The 18,320-nt window shown below is 48.2% G+C and overlaps 1 protein-coding gene across 1 annotated transcript; it reads left to right on the plus strand.

The window, feature by feature from the left end:
* Positions 1-818: 818 nt before the first annotated feature.
* On the plus strand, positions 819-4,703 carry LOC122384449. Its single transcript, XM_043371841.1, has 3 exons — positions 819-3,016; positions 3,365-3,493; positions 3,865-4,703. The coding sequence occupies exons 1-3, from the start codon at positions 1,739-1,741 to the stop codon at positions 3,949-3,951; spliced, it is 1,494 nt and encodes a 497-aa protein (XP_043227776.1). The 5' UTR covers positions 819-1,738; the 3' UTR covers positions 3,952-4,703.
* The last annotated feature ends 13,617 nt before the right edge of the window (positions 4,704-18,320 follow it).

An 18,320-nucleotide genomic window follows, 5' to 3' on the forward strand; every position in this document is an offset into this window, starting at 1 on the left:
TAATTCAAGTGGGTATAATCCGACTTGACAATTTACTAGGAGGGTTTTGCAGCGCTATTAGTTCGGAATTTAATTATAAATCATTGCTAATTTCGATCCGGATATCGTTATTCAATGCTGGCCTTTGCGTCCTCAGAAAGTTGTTTATAGTCATGAAGGCTTGCATTGACCCATACTTTCCATTTTTCAGCACTATTATTCGCCGTAGTTGACCAGGTGTTTTCTTCAGCTCTCCCCTGAATCCTTTGGCTTAGACCTGGCGTATCACCCGTGCATCGCAAGACGCACCTACCACACACAAGTTCATGATCCCCACGAACCCACATCAGCGTCCGTTCGCTTGGTGTGTGACCCCTTGACCTTTGGCCGCGACAACTGCCAGCTTGCTGGAGCACCCCTCCCTACACGCGCTGCCCCGCCCGCTCCCCTCCCTCCCCCCCCCCGGGGTCGTGTCACGAAGGTTCGGGCTTACGCTACTACCGGCCGCTGCGCAGCTGTCACCTAGCGCCTGGGAATGTGTGGTCTGGTGCGGATTCAGCCAACTACCGGCTCGTGACACCAGCGCCACGTAGCGGCGACGGTACATTCTTTTTAGACACACTGTACAGTCTGTCTTAAAAGTACCGCGCGCCGCAAAGTGACGGTGGATCCATCATGCCTGACCGAGGAAGGGCCTACTAAATTTGAGTCACTGAAGCAGCTCACATCCTCGTCCATTCCCTAGGTCAATTGGTTCGGTGACTTTCAAATTATAGCAGCCCCTTCCTCAGTCAGGCTTGATGGATCCACCGTCACTTTGCGCGGTACTTTTAAGACAGACTGTACGTGTGATACACCTGGACAGGTAAACGAACCACGTTTACGAAAGTGGCGCAGACGGAAAACATGGCGCAAACAATGAGTCTACGGTAATTGACATACAAATGGATCATAGCCGCAGTTTTATCGCAGAAAGTTACACAATGACATTCATGAATAAAAAGTGACATACCTAAGATCGTAACATAATCCAGCAAATTGACGTCCAAAAATACGCAAATACTTACAGAGCACGCCGCGCCAATACACCAAACCAATCCAAAATCCAAAGTGACACCGAGAGCCAGACAGAAACCGATAACACCTCCGACGCAATATTACCACAAACATCTACGAAGCGCGAATCGGTCATTCCCAAATTAGCACTCGGGAAAAAAGAGAAGTGTCGCAAATACCCAAAATACATCTCAAGGCTACTTTGTGCAGAAACATGAAAATATTCCCTTTGTTTACATCGATAACCATCCTCCTTCAGCTCTATTACTACACAGGGCCAGCAGAATAACCGACAACATTTTCAGATTGAAACCTTTTCTCGAATAAACTTTTCGCGATAAATAAAGACAAATGCACCGAACATTCTACTACAAAGACTATTTTAATCATCACATAGATATTCTAACTAAAAATACGCGACCACGCCTATCTATTCTCGTCATCAATCACAAACCCTAGCAGGTGCTGACCTCTATATCTCCAACGCATCTCTGTACTCGACGTAGGTGGCGTTGGGCGCGGACAATAGGGGGTTTTCAGTGACGTCACGGCTCGCCACCCAAATATGGTCGGCCGCCATCTTGGGGGACAAGATCAACGCCTCGTATACAGTAGAGTGCGTTGAAGTGGCGAAGTTAGGTAGGTTTATTGAGGAGTTTCGTATTATCTGTGGAGTTTTTGTGAATCAGAAGTGTTTGAAGTCATGCCTGGGACGAAGAGAAAGAGGGTTGAAGATGAAAGTGGTATGTTATCAGGCTATTTTGAGTCTATCGCAGACGCCACCGCTCGGAAGAGGTACAAAGAAAAGCTGGATATATATCTTGGCGGAGTGGATCCGTATGAAATACCAGTAAGGAACTGGGAAGATAATGTAGATCTCTGGCCATCTGTGAGCTACATACATGTGGGGATGTACCTTCTTTGTTCAAGTAGTCCGTACACACAAGATCAACTGATGGACTACAAGAATCTCGATTGTTATCAGAAGTTTGTCAGTGGTTGGGTGAGGGAAGTGTTGGTAAGGAAAGTTCCAGGTGGAAAAGTGTTGCTGATAGCTAAGGTGAACCATTCTCAGAAGCTGTCAGAGAAGCCTCTTGTTCCGTGGGTTGTGTGCGGGGAGTCAGGTCGTGTGCACACTGCTCACTGCAACTGCATGGCAGGTTTGGGTGAGAGCTGTAGCCACGTGGCATCTTTGCTGTGGGCAGCTGAAGCAGGAGTGAAGAAGAGGGACTCCCTAACAGTCACAGATAAAAAGGCATATTGGGTGATGCCAAGTGCTGTCAGTAAGGTGCAGCCAAAGCCATTGCGCTACATCCAGTTCACACCAGCTACAAGCAAACCAAAGGCAAAGCATCACATGCCTGTGGATGGCCCAAGCCAGGGTGAACTGGACAGCCTGTTTAAGGCTCTATCACAGAGTGGCTCAAAGCCAGCAGTGCTATCTCTGATCGAGCCATATGCTGAGGCCTATGTCCCTGAAAGTCTGCACAGTGATCTGCCACAGCTTGTTGGAGTTGTGTTTGACAAGGCCAACATGGAACTGAGCTATGATCAGTTAGTGGATTTGGGACTAGAGCAGATGAAGATCTATGACACTACTGAAAAGGAAAGAAAAACTGTGGAGGAAAAGACAAGGAAACAAGCAAAATCAAGTGTTTGGTTTTCCATGAGAACAGGGAGAGTGACGGCATCACAATTCAAAGCTGTGTGTACGACAAAGACAAGGACCCCTGCCATGAGCCTACTCATGAGGATATGCTATCCAGAGCTGTCAAAGTTCAAGTCACAACCAACACAGTGGGGGTGCAAGCATGAACAGAAAGGACTGTCTGCCTACAATGCCCTACAAGAAGGGAAGCACAGAGACTGGGAGCTGCAAGCCTGTGGGCTGTTCATCGACAAGGAGCACGGCTTTCTGGCAGCCACACCAGACAGCCTGGTCACCTGCAGCTGCTGTGGCAATGGAGTAGTGGAAGTCAAGGTGAGTTTTCTTCTAAGGCCTAGTTTGCCCATCACATTCATTTCAAAATGTCATTTAAACCTTGGTGAATGAGGATGATTTGTTGTAATACCTACCACTTGTTTGATTCTCTCTCCTGACAACTATGGCAAACAGATGTAAATCTAATTTGGAGCCACTAGTGCAAGTGCTGGCCCTCTGTATATCATTTTTAAAGATATTAATTTTACATCATAGTAGGTGCAACAGTAGAATACTACTCTGTATCAGTACCATTGTACTACTCACTCAGTGAGTAGTACAATGATACTGTAGTACAGTGCTAGACATATTTAGACCAAGCAACTGACTGCTGTTTTATGTTTCCAGTGTTCCTACTGCCACAAAGACGACACTGGGCCACTGCCACTGATGGAGAACAACATGTTCGAGAGAGAGGTGGACTCTGAAGGAAACGTTCGCACCCAGCTGAAGAGGAATCATGCATACTTCTACCAGGTCGGTGCAGTTCTCACTGTATTATCAACTGTAGGACTTCTGCACACGGTTAATTAACACTGTAACTGTATGTTTTACTGTATGACTTATGTTTCCACTTCTTCATACTGAGGTGTAGTTGTGCGAAACAAGTTGGGGGTGCTCAGAGGGTGGAAATCGCTCAAAGTGACATCAAAATCCGGATTTCTCCTGGGATTTGGTCCACTTTCTGACAAGTTGGGTCAGAGTGCCCACTTTCTGACCCAAGTTGGGGTTGCTCGAGCACCAGTAGGGGGTGGCTTGAGCACCCCCAACTGAATTCGAAACTGCACCCCTGCTTGAAACCCTCGGCTCTGTTACGTATAATCCAGATATGCATAATTGTTTTGCAGGTGCAAGCCCAGCTGCAATGCAGTGGAACGGCCTACTGCGATCTGGTGGTATGGACGCAGCATCCGTGTACATGGAACGGATTGTGAAGGACCCGCTCTTCATCGCCGAGAAGATACAGCTGGCGCGAGACTTCGTCACGCTCTGTATTCTGCCTGAGCTGCTAGGACGCTGGTACTCGCGCCCTGCTGTGAAAGACAAGGAAAACGCAGACCTCGCCACGGGCACTTCTCAAAGTGTGCTAGCTCCAGCTGTAGTAACAGGTCCCCGTCTTCCGTCAGTGACAGATCCCCGTCCTCCTCCTGTGACGGGTCCCCGTCCTCCGCCTGTGACAGCTCCCCGCATCCTGACAGTCACAGGTCCCCGCCCTCCGCCGGTGACAGGTGCCCGCATCCTGACAGTGACAGGTCCCCACCCTCCGCCTGTGACAGCTCTCCTCCCTCCGCCTGTGACAGCTCCCCTCCCTCCGCCTGTGACAGCTCCCCTCCCTCCGCCTGTGACAGCTCCCCGCATCCTGACAGTCACAGGTCCCCGCCCTCCGCCGGTGACAGGTGCCCGCATCCTGACGGTGACAGGTTCCCGCCCTCCGACGGTGACAGGTCCCCGTCCTCCGCCGGTGACAGCTGGACAGCCCCGCCCTGCACCGGCGACAGATCTCCACACTCTGACGGCGACAGGGTCACGTCTTTCTGAAAGTTCTGGCTCGTCCATCGCCGTTTACGTGAAGGGAAAGGTCGTGAGATTTAGAATTGGCGAGTAGCTTGTGCATTCTGCTATGTGGCAATGATGTGGCAATGTAATACACGTGAGATCGCAATTTTATGTCTTATCTATTTGTTTCGTCGTATCATTAATAGTTGCCAGTTTTGGAAAGGATAATTGAATACAGCGACGCAACCTTGCTCCAGCACGACCTTGATAATAAAACAACACCAATGATTCGATCACATCGCGATATATTTGTGTATCACTGATGCATGAACAATGTCAATGAGCAGGCACGCCGCACGATTCCTCAATGATGCAGGTAACCGCGGAATCAATCTCGTTCGCCACATGACCACCCTTACCCTAACTAGTCTGTGGCGACCACAGAATCACAGATGTTGACGAGTGCGCAGCACACTGTGACGAGCTTGTCCAGCGTTGGGACACATGTCGGGTCTGGAACCAGCATGAAGTCTATTGGCTGACTAGCACTGAGGATAAGGTACTTGTTCTTGATCAGGCCGATGATCCGTTCGACATGAATTCTCACGTTAGCAATGCGCCTAGTCTGTTCTACTTCTATCCCACTCAGCTGCTTTTTGCCTTTGGTAAAAGCAGGTATTTTCACTGTAGCACAGTAGAATCCTACGGCTTCCTGTATGTCGAAGCCTCGGTCAGCCAGTATCACGTCACCTGGGACTAGGTTGTCAAGGATGTTGCAGTGCTGAGTGATATGCTTATCACTAACCCTCCCGCCCCAGCCGTCAGAAATGAACGACACAGTGCCCTGCGGGGTGATTCCGATCAAAAACTTAACAGTATTGTGATGCTTGTACGAGCTGTACGTCTCAGCCCTGGCCAGAGGATTGAGCGGGCGATCAACAAATAACTCAAAACAGTCGATAACCACTACACATCTGTTACAATACCTCTTAAAACACATGGGCATGGTTTTCTGGAGAGCATCTCTGTCTGGCCATATTATCAGCGGTTTGAGCTTGGCATATAAAACATTCAGCACCTGCAGGAATGTCCTGGACACACTCGACACAGAAACACCAAACCTATAAGCTAGGTCTTTTTCTGGAACTCATGAGTGTAAGGAGTAGTTGCTGAAATGGTGTCAGTGAACCTGCTTGGGAGAGACAACCACTCACAAGAGTCAGGACACAACTCAAGACATTCCAATTTGGTAGGCCAGTGTAAAACAGAACCTTGTCACTACTTTTGACGAATGAGCCCTCATCTAGCGATGACTGCTCACATTTAGCTTTGGCAGCATTCAGCTGCTCTCGAAGAAGCTGGTTGTCACAAACCAGGTTCTTAATATAGTCCCCCTTCAAGTCTGTTTCAGTGCCGACTGTAGTCATGGCACTGTCACACACTTCGGCACTGACACCAGCTGTGGCATCATACTCGCTACCATTACCACTACCAGCTGAAGTCTCAGCTGCACTGTAGTCTCCAGTTCCACCCTGCTGTACCTCAGCTGACTCAGCCTCCACCTGGAGCTTCTTGGCGTTTCGGTTCTGGGTTCTCTTGTGCCTCTCAGCACCAGACGTAGAAGGCTTTCCCTCAGAATGTCCAAGCTTCAGTGATGGGACCCAGTCTGGATTTGTCTTATCATACAGCACTGCAGATTGACCTGAAAAGATGACATAGGGATTAGTTCAAACAAGCAAAAGCATAAACCCCAAATATCTGTGCGAGCAATTATCTGCAATTTGAATTGTGTTTAATTGAAAGTGCAAAAGTTCATCAAAAGCATGCTCTTTGAAGCTGTTGCATTGCATTTCAAAGTCAAACTATGTTACATAATAAGCTGTGTAGCACTTAAAACAAGTCAAATCTTCTTAGAACCACACAGTGAGATAAAGATAGGAATTGGGTTCTGTGCAATCTCAATACGTCAACTCTATACTCACCAGAAGAAAAGTGATCACTGCATACTGAAGCATTGCGGATTTTCTCCTCAGTAAGATCCTTCCTCTTGATGGCTGCAAGCCATTTCGCTCGTCGCTCCCGGCTGAGCACTCTCGTTTGTTCATCACTGTGCTTTATTACGGCTGGTATGCTAAAAAAACGCCTGTCCCTTTCACGGTTTGACCTGTTACTGCACCCATAGACTGCACAAAACTTCACCATCGTTCTATCTCAACACAGGGTGATAATCGGACAACGAAAATCCACGCAAGATACCTACAAACCACTATAAACAATCGAACTCCCGCCCGCGCGCCTATTCCACAATCGCCTCCTTGTCCCCAAAGATGGCGCCGACCGAAGGGCCAGCCGGCTGTGACGTCACGTGAAAACCCCCTATAGTCAACTACCAACCGTCAAAGCGGTAAGCGCCCTTACACTATGACAAAACTACCCCTAGTATTTTGATCATCCTGAGGCTGGCTTTCACCTAATAATTTGATGAGGGTCTTCCTCGTTTCGGATTGAGGCGAAAGCAAACGTCAAATAACTTTGATAGTTAATTCAGCACTTCAAAACAAAGGCACACCTAGGTCCTAGGGTATCATTACAATACCGGATCATAACGATCTGGATAATTCTCAGCCTGTAAGCTAACTAAGCGGTAACTAGTCAAGTGGTAGGTACCGGAAGCATTGACAACCTGGTGACTGTTTCGAGACCCTTGTTTTGACACATAGCTCGTCAATATTTTTTACAGTGTAGCGCGGACGGCGAGGGAGAGGGACACGAGTACGACCCCTCTTCCCCGGCGATTGGCTCCTATGGCACAGAAACGCCAAAATTACAGGGTAGGTAGGTGGGCCCACAGGAGATCTCGCCCCCGTGAAAATTTGGTGAATCTAGGTCACTATTTACCCAGTAAACATGACGACGTCGGCCCGACGTCGGGCCGAGGCTCGGCCCGACGTCGGCCCAACGTCGGTTCAACCTCGGCCCGACATCGGCTGGACGTCGGATATGCCCGCATGTTCCGACGTCCACCCGAAGTCCAGCCGACGTCGAGCCGACGTCGGGCCGAGATCGTTTGCCGAGGTTGACGAGATTGTTTGTCGTTGGACCGACGGGGCCGACGTCGGCATGTTTATTGGGACAACGCGCCAAAAATATCAACCGGCGGCGGGATTCGAGCCCCCCAGTCGCCGACGTCGGCATGTTTACTGGGACAACACGCCAAAAGCATCAGCCGGCGACGGGATTCGAACACCGTGTCATTCGGACGCGAGGTTAGTGCGCTAACCACTACACCACGCAGCCAGCTAACAAATCTGGTTTGTTTTGTTGGTTATGCCCTTTCGGTCTGACAAGACCATTTCAGAGCCGGAAGGATCATAGGATGGAGACATTGGTCTTCTTGGCGAGCACCCTGGGTCCAGTTCATAAAGAGTCCCATTGCTGTTACGTGACACTTATTGGAAAGGGCGACCCCACAATGGACTCATATAGCCACTCTTACACACCTGCACCAACGTTTCCCAAAGTGTCCCTTTGATAAGTGGCACTTTGGCAAAGTGACACTTGCCGACTGGCCTTTCTATATGAACTGGGCCCGGCCCTGGTGAGTTGCCGGGGCTGAGCCTGACCAAAGGATAGGCCGAGCAGCCCCCAAGCACTCACTGCACCCGGCTACGGGCGAGCTCGGCTTACGGGCAATCCCAAATGGGATAAAGTTTCCCGTCCAGTTGTAAACTGTGGGAGAGACGGTCGTCCCAGTTTACTGTCATCCGATCGTGGTGATCGGGAAACGTGTTGCACTCCGAGTACTCGTCAGCCACCAGGGCTCTTCATGTCGCCCTCGCTTCCTCGTCCTCCGTCTTCCTCCAAAGCCTTGAGCCGATGAGTAGGAGTGTGTCTTTACAAAATTTCATATTTCACTATTGTACATAAAATACGGACTATAGACAGGATACCAATATGCCCGCAGGCGCGGCGAGAAACAAGCTCAACGTATGCGTCACCGTCCGGCTGCCGGGAGAGCCCCTACCGCGACCTTTGTTCACAGGCATGACGTCACGACAATGGGTTCGTAAAGGTACGGGCAGCGGCCACCTCAGGGGTGCCGCCGTGACCTTTGCACGACACGTTCTATAGCGTATGGCACAGCGGTTACTAGGAAGGTTGAGGCCAGCGGCAGGCCGGTTTAGAAATAACAAACAAACTTGACGCGCAATTGACAACAGGTAACAGATTGATTAATAAAGCGGTGACAATATAAATGAAAATGACAACATGAAATGACAAATCGCATAGATGATCCCTACACAGTCCGGATCAGGGGTTGCGGCGTGGAGGAAGATTTGAGTTTCCTGAGGATATTTTGAATACAGAAGCTCTTTATGAAACATGAAACATGTATTTTATATTATTTTAACGGTCAAAACAGCGGCCGATGTCGGTCCGACGTCGCCCCGACGTCGGCCCGACGTCGGCTGGACCACAGCAATTGATCTCGGTCCGACGTCGGCTGGTTCTCGGCTGGACGTCGGAACATGCGGGCATATCCGACATCCAGCCGACGTCGTGCCGAGGTTGGGCCGACGTCGGGCCGACGTCGGCATGCCGATGCCGAGTTGCCGACGTCACCCCGACGTCGGCCGACGTCGGCATGTTTACTGGGTAGGGTTTTTTTGGAAGGTATAAATGTAAACATATCTCTAAAACATCCCAAACGTTTTTCGCTTATAACTTTTTCGCTATAGCAGTTGGGCAAACTAGACTTTTGAATCAAAATATGAAGGCATCAATAAATTGATTCTGGTAAGAGAAGCCATGACCATATATGGGCATGGAATCAATATTTTGATTCATTTTGGTACACTTTTTGCTTCAAAGGTATCATTACGGTTGAAAAAGGGCTCATGACGGTGAGATTTGTGTTTAAATAGGTAGAAAAATGTAGCAGGTGTTACGAGATGTACTATATTCCACACTTGTGTGCACAGTTAACGCCGGTGATCAAATCATCGGTACGAGACAGTAGATATCTTTGTACTTTGAGACAAAATTCAAGGATCATTCCAAAGACCGAACAACTTTCACTCTCAATCTAGGTTTCGCAATCTACAATCTAAGATGTTCAATGTACAATCTAGGATGTACAATCTAGGTTCAATCTAGCATCATTTTTCACCCAGTCTTTCCCTTTTTTCTAGTTCCACACATTCCGTCTCAAAACTCAGGCTCCAAAAATACAACGCTCGCGATTCGAAGCGTGACTAAAGGAAATCGGTCTTCCATTTTAGAATCCACAATACCCTCCCCCCGGGTGACCTGCAGCGCTCTCAGCTATTTGTTTCTGCACAGGTGAAGTCTCTGAATGGGGCACTGCAGGTCACAATCTACTGTGCGCAGAGCCGCCGCCCGTGCTCTCCCGCGTCTCGGCCCGGGTGTGGCGCCGTGAAGAACTCGGTTTTCCACAGCAGCCTGTTCCTGGACCGGTCGCCCTCGATGAGGACCAGATCGACGACACTCGCTTCGGCAGTTTGCTTGGCGCTCTGGAAGTCTCGCAGGTTCCTTGTACGCGGTGTGATGCGGCAGTATGCGAACGGTCCCGTCCGGTACAACAGGGGCCATCTCAGCGTGGCCCAGCTCAATGTTATCTTGGATTGTCTCGTATTCTTTCAGTCGCTTGTTTCTTTTGAGGGATGCTTGGCAAGTTTCCAGCCGGGTGAGTGTGTGGCGTTCGTTAACTGACTTATGTTCTTCTTTTTTTGCAAGCTTTCTCCGCTCCTGTGGCACTAATTCCGATGCCCTCAAAGCTCCATAGGGCCTCAAGCTGGCTTCTTGGTTCCGTTTGCCGGGCTTGGATGAAGTTCGAAATGACTGGAGCTGAGCTTTCTCCCTTCGTCTCCAGTCGTTCAGCCAAGATCCATCCAAAGCAGGAGCTCATGGCAACTGGTCCTACTGGGCCTTTCTTGATATCACCACTTATCACATCTTGGAAGTGGCCCAGTCCAATGAGAATGTCAACCTCCTGGCCACACGATTGCTCTGAAAGCTCCGCCAACTGGAGCCCAGCGAGATGCGGGTACTGCTTCAGATCAGCTCTGGTGGCAATGGGTGGTGCAGTGCAGATTTCAGGCACCTCATAGGCGTGAACAGTGATCCCCGGCTTCATCCCAGCCCTCAGCGTGACCTGTACCCTTTTGGTCAGCTTGTATGTCGTTTTGCCGCCACCGAACGTTTCCACCTTCAGTGGGTCACTGTAAAGAATTCTACAGCCGAGGTCACGTGCTGCCTGTGCTCTGATGAAAGTCTGGTTACTGCCGGAGTCTAGCATAACGCGTACATTCATTGTCTTTGTCCCTCCGGATGCTTGAACCTGAGCAGTCTGCATGAGGATGACATCATCTTTTGCTACGCTGGCTGCCGTTACGGTCGCATTCGTTTCTTCACCCAGCTCAGAGGAGGCCGGTGCCGTGGCGGTGCTGACGGTGGCAGCTTGACTGCAGAGGAGCGCGCTGTGTCTGCCATTGCAATTGGCACAACGTGGCTTGTCGGCTGAACACTCAGCAGCCCGGTGTCCGATGTCCAAACACCAGTAACAAGCTCCAGCGCGCAGCAGACGGCTCCTCCGCTCTGTCACCGTCCATCTCTGCGCTCTTCGGCACTCCTCGCCCAGATGTGGGAAGTCGCAGAAGGGACAGCGAGGTGTCTCTTGCGTAGAGACACGTAGCGCCGTAACTGAGCCGTGTGGGCTGTTACGGTGGGGCGGCGATGTTCCACGGCGAGCGGGCTGGCTCCTTTCTGCGCCGCCCTTGCAAAGGCCATAGAAGGAACATTCGTGTGCATCTGTAAACGTTTCTGCGTACGCAGCCAACTCGCCAAGCTCGGTGGTGCCCTTTTCTTTCAGGTAAACTTGCAGCTGGCGGGGACAACACTCCATAAACTGCTCCTGTACCAACAGGTCACACAATCCTTCGTATGATCGCTCGATGCCAGTCATATCCACCCACCGTGAAACATACGCATTGAGACGGTGAATAAACTGTCCTGGGGTCTCGTTCAAATCAGGCTTTGCTTCGCGCAATTTCTTTCTATATCCCTCGCCAGTCAGCCCATATCTGCTCAGGAGGGCCGCTTTCAAACTTTCATAGCTTTCAGCGTGTTCCTTGCTCAGGCGGGAATAAGTGTCCAAAGCGCGACCGGTAAGGAGCGCGCTGAGACTGGCCGCCCACTCGTCACGCGCCCACTGATTTGCTTCAGCTAACCGTTCGAAACGACTGAGATAGCTTCCCATATCATCCTTGCCGTCTTCAAAAGGTGGTATCTTCGGTCGGTTTTCAGTGCGTCGGTTTGCTATATCTGAATTGTGCATGTTCTCCCGTGTTGCCTGTAGCCTGATCCGCTCGATTTCCAGCTCATGTTCTCGTTCCCTTTCCCGGTTTTCTCTTCCTCTCTCTCGTTCCTTTTCTCGGTTTTCTCTTTCTCTCTCTCGTTCCTTTTCTCGGTTTTCTCTTTCTCTCTCAAGTCTCTCCCTTTCCTCCTGTGTCCTTCTGTCGCGTTCCAGTCTTCTTTCCTCTCGTTCATTATCTTTGTCTAGGCGTTCAGCTGCGAACTTCAAAGCCTCCTCGCCCTGAAGTCCGTACTTGGAGGCCAAATCTAGATACTTTTCCATTAGTCCAGAACTGTCCTGAGGGTCCTGCCAGGGTCGCCAGTAATGTTACGAGATGCCTACTATATTCCACACTTGTGTGCACAGTTAACGCCGGTGATCAAATCATCGGTACGAGACAGTAGATATCTTTGTACTTTGAGACAAAATTCAAGGATCATTCCAAAGACCGAACAACTTTCACTCTCAATCTAGGTTTCGCAATCTACAATCTAAGATGTTCAATGTACAATCTAGGATGTACAATCTAGGTTCAATCTAGCATCATTTTTCACCCAGTCTTTCCCTTTTTTCTAGTTCCACACATTCCGTCTCAAAACTCAGGCTCCAAAAATACAACGCTCGCGATTTGAAGCGTGACTAAAGGAAATCGGTCTTCCATTTTAGAATTCACAATAGCAGGCATGTAAAAAGTGTTACCTCCAAACCAAGAAATTGTCACTTTGGCTTGTGAATGGCAAAAAGACAGAGCCACTCTCCATCACGCCAAAGCTGTTTTGAGAAAATCACAGTGTATGCTGTTTTTGTATCATGAATCTCATACATATCAATAGGTATTTGTTTAAGATAACAAAATTATTTTTTTAAGCCCTTACATTTTATTGTTATTATGCAATTATACTTATTGTAAGGGTTTTACCTGTCCCTGTTGTTTTTGTATTACCTATTGACATTTAAAAATTGTTAATTGTTATCAATGTAGTGAAGGTAAAGTGCAACAAGGCTATTGGCATATGTTGTGGTGATGAGAATGCTACTAAATGCAAATGATAGCAAAATAAATGCTGTTTTCTTGGAAGCCATTGCTGCATATCTGTTTACATTAGGTACATGTGACTCAAAAAATTGATTAGCCATGATGGGGAATCAATATTATGATTATCTGTTCACAGTGAATCAATTCGTTGATTGCCATTTGCTACCTGTATGATTCAAACTGTTAGGTATGATAGGAGCAATATTATTTGGCTTAGTAGATAGTTCCAGCATTTCTGTTCAAGATCAGGCATGCTCCTTCTTGAAACACTCGCTAATTTGTATATGATTGGTAAGTTAGAAATGGTCTGCATTTATGCCCAAATATGGTCATAAGCAGGGTTTCGGAGTCGTGGTAGTGCAGTTCCGACTCCGACTCCGACTCCGACTCCGGGCTCCTGACCGACTCCGACTCCGACTCCGACTCCGGGTTTGATACAAAGGGCAATGGTGACTGCCAAAAGTCCGCGTGATATGACGCCCCGTGCTAGATCTACGTTCAAGGGGAGGGCTACCACATTCCGGTTTCGTTCATGCGGTCATCATTTCTCCCATTTCTCCCACGTGGACGCAGCTGAATCCACAAGAGACCAGCGGCCAGCGGCCAGCTTGAAAACCCGCCGAGAAGCAAGAGTGTGGCCGTATCATGACCACGAGCATCGCCATCATGCCGGTGATCTGTGTTTGTAATAGGCACTTTTCGGAGCGATAAAAGAAAAACGTAAATATATGTTGTCATAAAGTCTTTGACACTGGATAGTAGAAGTTATAACGGGAATACAAAATGCTTGCTTCCAAATTATGACATAACTTGAAACTTAAAAGATCCAATGTTTGTTATGCAGAACAAAAACAAGACGTGTAAAAAAACCTTATTTGTAATCACTGAAAGTGAATTCTGCCGCGGGGCAACTGGCTAAACACAACTTAAAAGTGATGGCACGGATTTTAGACTTCAGTTAATTTTCCGGAGTCGGAGTCGAAGCAGCTGGACCGACTCCGACTCCTGGCTGCTTGCCACGACTCCGGGCGACTCCGACTCCGACTCCAACTCGGAAACCCTGGTCATAAGGAATCAATCTTTTGATACCTTCATATTTTGATTCCAAATGTTTGCCAACTGATAGGGTGCGTCAATAGTTTTAGTACCTTCTGTCTATACTCTATACGATATAAATGGGAATATTTCCATTATGCTCCCAAATATTGCCTTGCTTAGAACTTCCTTGCGTTCTTGTATCCTTCACTGAGGCGTAGATTAGCTGAGCAGCTAATTTTGACCCAGTGGGTGACTAGCCAGGGTCATCGCTTACCCAGTGATTGACGCATGAGCCACGGCCCAGACATCAGGGTCAAACTTTGCAATTTAGATATGTGTAGTCGCGCTATTGGCATAGGCGGTGGAACGGGGAGGGCACCGGGGCACCGTGCCCCCCATTGGTTTTGGCATTTTAACCCTCGCATGTGTAGGGGGGGGTCGGATGGACCCCCCCCCCATGGTTTTTCGCGAATAACTCGCGTAAAAAGCGGCCGATCGCGACGAAACTTTCAGTACCCTCGCATTGATCAATTTGACACCTACCCTGAAAAATTCATGACCCTGACCCAAATGACCTTTGACCTGTGACCTGTTTTCCGAGACCATGTTTGGCCGGAATCGCGATTCGGCGTACGTCGGCTTGCATTAGCCGCGCGTTTGCAAGCTTTTCGTGGTTTCAAACGTTCAAACATGTGATTTGACGTTGCTCCCATGCATTAGGGTGGGTGTCAAGGTCACCTGAAGGTCAGGTCAGGTCATTGACCTTTGGTGACCTCGGGTGACCTCGGTTCACTTTTTCGAGTTTTACATGTTTCTAGGCTAGTTTTTGGAGCTGAATTCGAATTTAGCAACCATTTGAACATTTACGAAGTAGTTTTGGTGCCTTCGTAACATGTTACGAAGCTGTCAGAGGCGGTTGACACGTACTACGAATACCCGTCACGACGCCTACTGGTTGACCTGACCTGACCTGACCCGACCTGGTCTAAATGCTTAAAGACATCATCTGTGATCAAAACTAACACGATATTCGTGATCAGCACCCCGAAAAACCCCTTAGCAGCCACACTTTACGACTTTCTAATAGGTCCCGATTTTCCCGACTTTGGGTCATTGACCTGACCTGGAAGGTCAACCAATGACCTAGGACCTTAAAATTGGGTATCATCGGCTTCCTCTCGTCACGAGCAACACGCTCGTTTTTTCCGCGAAGCTCTAGCTCGATCAGGGGCCAAACGGCAAGGGGGGGGGGGTCCAACCGACCCCCCCCCCCCTACACATTAGAAGCTGGAAAACGCCGCACACATGCGAGGGTTAACATTAGCCCTATGGGCGTTGCATGGAAAGAATGGGACCAAATGTCGGTAGTGCCCCCCCCCCTTAATTGAAGGTGTTCCGCCGCTACTGGCTATTGGCATGCCCTATGGTGGCAACTCATAGAAGGACGTTGCCTGACACTTTAGGGTCCCAGTTTTCACTATCCAGCGCTGGTGGAAGAGGTTTAGGGAGACGGGAGGTGTCACGAGAAGACCCCAATCAGGGCGGCCCTTCTGCATTTCAACCGTCACCGAGATCGTCTTGGAGAAAGCACATGGAAATTCCGAGCTCTCTGCGAAAAAAAAGTTGGCTAAGAGGCCAACTCAAGAGGATCATCTGGGGTCTGGGACAATTGTCCGTCGATACTGGAGGGACAAACTTGTAGGTACTGAAGGCCCATTAAACTCATGTAAGGCCAAAATTAGCGGGAAATCAGTGCTTCCAGAGCCTTAAAGGTAGTGTGCCACCTTACAATGATTTCCCATTTTATTTTTCCTAGGATAAGAAGCTTCTGTTTTTACCTAATGTCGCAAAAAAATCAAAAATGGGCCTGGAATAGTGTTTTTTTTTTCGCCTAAAAGCTTATCGGTTTTTCGATATGTATAACAACTGTAGTGGGCTGACTTGCAAACAGGTTTGGAAAAATTCCTGTCGACACATGTAGCCCCTGTCCAGTTAGGCAGATGTCCTTCTCCCTCTGCGTAAACAACAAAGGCGTTGGAAAATCTATGATTGCGCAAGTCCCCCTTGTGCTCGCGAGAACTAGAGATGTCAATCGGATACCAACTTTTTGGTATACCGATACCAAACCGATACCAACTTGGTATTTGGTATTTCAATCCTAATGCTTTTGGTATTTTGTTGGTATTATGAATGCTCAGTAATGTATAAGAGGCTGTAAATTTGGTAAAAAGTTGGTATTTTCCTGGTATTCCCAACTTGGTTCGGTTTCGGTATTTTCCATGGTTTTGGTTGGTATTTGGTTTGGTATCGGTATCCTGACTTTCTGTAATTGACATCACTATCGCGAACCCTCGTTTTTAGACCCCTTCCCGTTTCCCCGTAGTACACGCGTGGGCATCCACCGCAAGGAATTTTATATAGGTAATACATCGCAATCATTCAGTCGTTCGTAATATAGGTATGCATTCGAGACACTAATACAAGAAACAAGTACACTAATTCGTGCTACACAATACGCATGACAGTTATATTTGGACGCTTCTGTTGTATGAAGCGTCACTTATAGGTCACTCATCACACGATATTGAGTGGCAGCGCAGAGTTTTGGGAATTCAGTTTTGGTCTATGTTTGTGGATGTAGAGAGACTCTAATAGCCTAAGGTCAAGCTCCAGGTAACTCCTCTGCAGAATTGTAAAATCGTTAATTGAGAAGGCAGTGCCACACTCATCAGAGTGGTCTTTAACTGAAGAGGGCTTTGGGCTAAATACCATTAACCCGCGCCCCGTTGGGCTCTGCCGAGCAACGCGCCCGGTTGGGGGGGGGGGCCATTTTGGCCCCCCCCTAAGATCTCGAGAACCACGCAACATAGCGACAAGCGGTAAACGGCGTTGGATAGCCCCAACGGGGAACTACCTTGTGACCCAATTTTATTGACCTAGGTCAAACCGATGACGTCACAGGTCAGGTCAAAGGTCCAATTTTCACCGTTTACAGGCACTTCAAGAAATGCGTTGTAAAATCGAGTAAAATGCATTTCATTGAAAATCATCGATGGGGAAATGTTCTTCAAACACATATTTTGCTATTTGAGGTCACTGATACCAGGTCAGGTCACAGAGGTCAGGTCACGGGGGGGTCACAATATGAAAGTGTCGTGTGATACATGTTTTATGGTCCATTTTACATGACAAATGCGATTATATGGGTCAGGCAGCCTTTGGGGCCAGCTTAGATCACGTTTTGGTCAAGATCAGGTCAAGGTCAGGTCAAGGTCAGGTCAAATTAGGTCAAATTTCAAAGTTAATATTTTTGCATAAAATAGGTATCGAATCGATGCAACTCGTCACGGGGAGTTCAATGGTGGTCTTTGTTTTGCCGTACGTGGTCTAGAATTGCTAAAAATTGAGTTCAAAAATTTGACGTCATCATTTTTGAACAGTTTTTTCGCTATAACTTGGCCAAAAAACGAGATATCGATCTGAAATTTGGTATGTATATAGAAGAGCGCTGGGACTATCACATATATTCCGGTTTTTTCGAAATTCGAAAATTTTTTGGATTTTTTCAAAGTTTTTCTGAAAAAATCCATTTTTTGAATTTTTTTTGGTCCAAAACCAAAAATTTTGAAAATCCGAGATGGCAGTTTTGTAGCGCCGCTTTTTCTCTACTAGACCATATAAAGAACTTTGAAATTGCTTGATAACTGTAGATTTGGTGAGCGTTTCAAGATTGCATGTTTTTTGCCCATTTTTGCTCGAACATGACCTCAGTTTGACCTCAATAACTCCTGACCTAAGGTGACCTAAGACTTGAAATTTGGTGTGAAGGTGTCAAATTGATGCCCGGGAAGGTACTGAAAATTTGGCGGCGCTGCGCGCCGCCGTTTTCTTGCTATTCAGGAAAAACCACAGGGGGGGGGGGCCAAAATGGCCCCCCCCAACGGGGCGAGGGTTAACCCTTGCATGTGTAGGGGGGGGGGGTCGGATGGACCCCCCATGGTTTTTCGCGAATAACTCGCGTAAAAAGCGGCCGATCGCGACGAAACTTTCAGTACCCTCACATTGATCAATTTTACACCTACCCTGAAAATTTCATGACCCTGACCCAAATGACCTTTGACCTGTGACCTCTTTTCCGAGACCATGTTTGGCCGGAATCGCGATTCTGCGTATGTCGGCTCGCATTAGCCGCGCGTTTGCAAGCTTTTCGTGGTTTCAAACGTTCAAACATGTGATTTGATGTTGCTTCCATGCATTAGGGTGGATGTCAAGGTCACCTGAAGGTCAGCTCAGGTCATTGACCTTTGGGGACCTCGGGTGACCTCGGTTCACTTTTTCGAGCTGTACATGTTTCTAGG

Source organism: Amphibalanus amphitrite, unplaced genomic scaffold (assembly GCF_019059575.1).
Source record: "Amphibalanus amphitrite isolate SeventyFive unplaced genomic scaffold, NRLGWU_Aamphi_draft 000190F_arrow, whole genome shotgun sequence".
Lineage (NCBI taxonomy): Eukaryota > Metazoa > Arthropoda > Thecostraca > Balanomorpha > Balanidae > Amphibalanus > Amphibalanus amphitrite.

What these genes read in the sequence shown, in the direction of transcription:
- LOC122384449 (XM_043371841.1), top strand. Translation starts at nt 1,739, where the DNA reads ATGCCTGGGACGAAGAGAAAGAGGGTTGAAGATGAAAGTGGTATGTTA. An exon ending in ATGGAGTAGTGGAAGTCAAG is followed by an intron (nt 3,017 to 3,364) that starts GTGAGTTTTCTT and finishes TTATGTTTCCAG; the next exon opens with TGTTCCTACTGCCACAAAGA. An exon ending in ATCATGCATACTTCTACCAG is followed by an intron (nt 3,494 to 3,864) that starts GTCGGTGCAGTT and finishes ATTGTTTTGCAG; the next exon opens with GTGCAAGCCCAGCTGCAATG.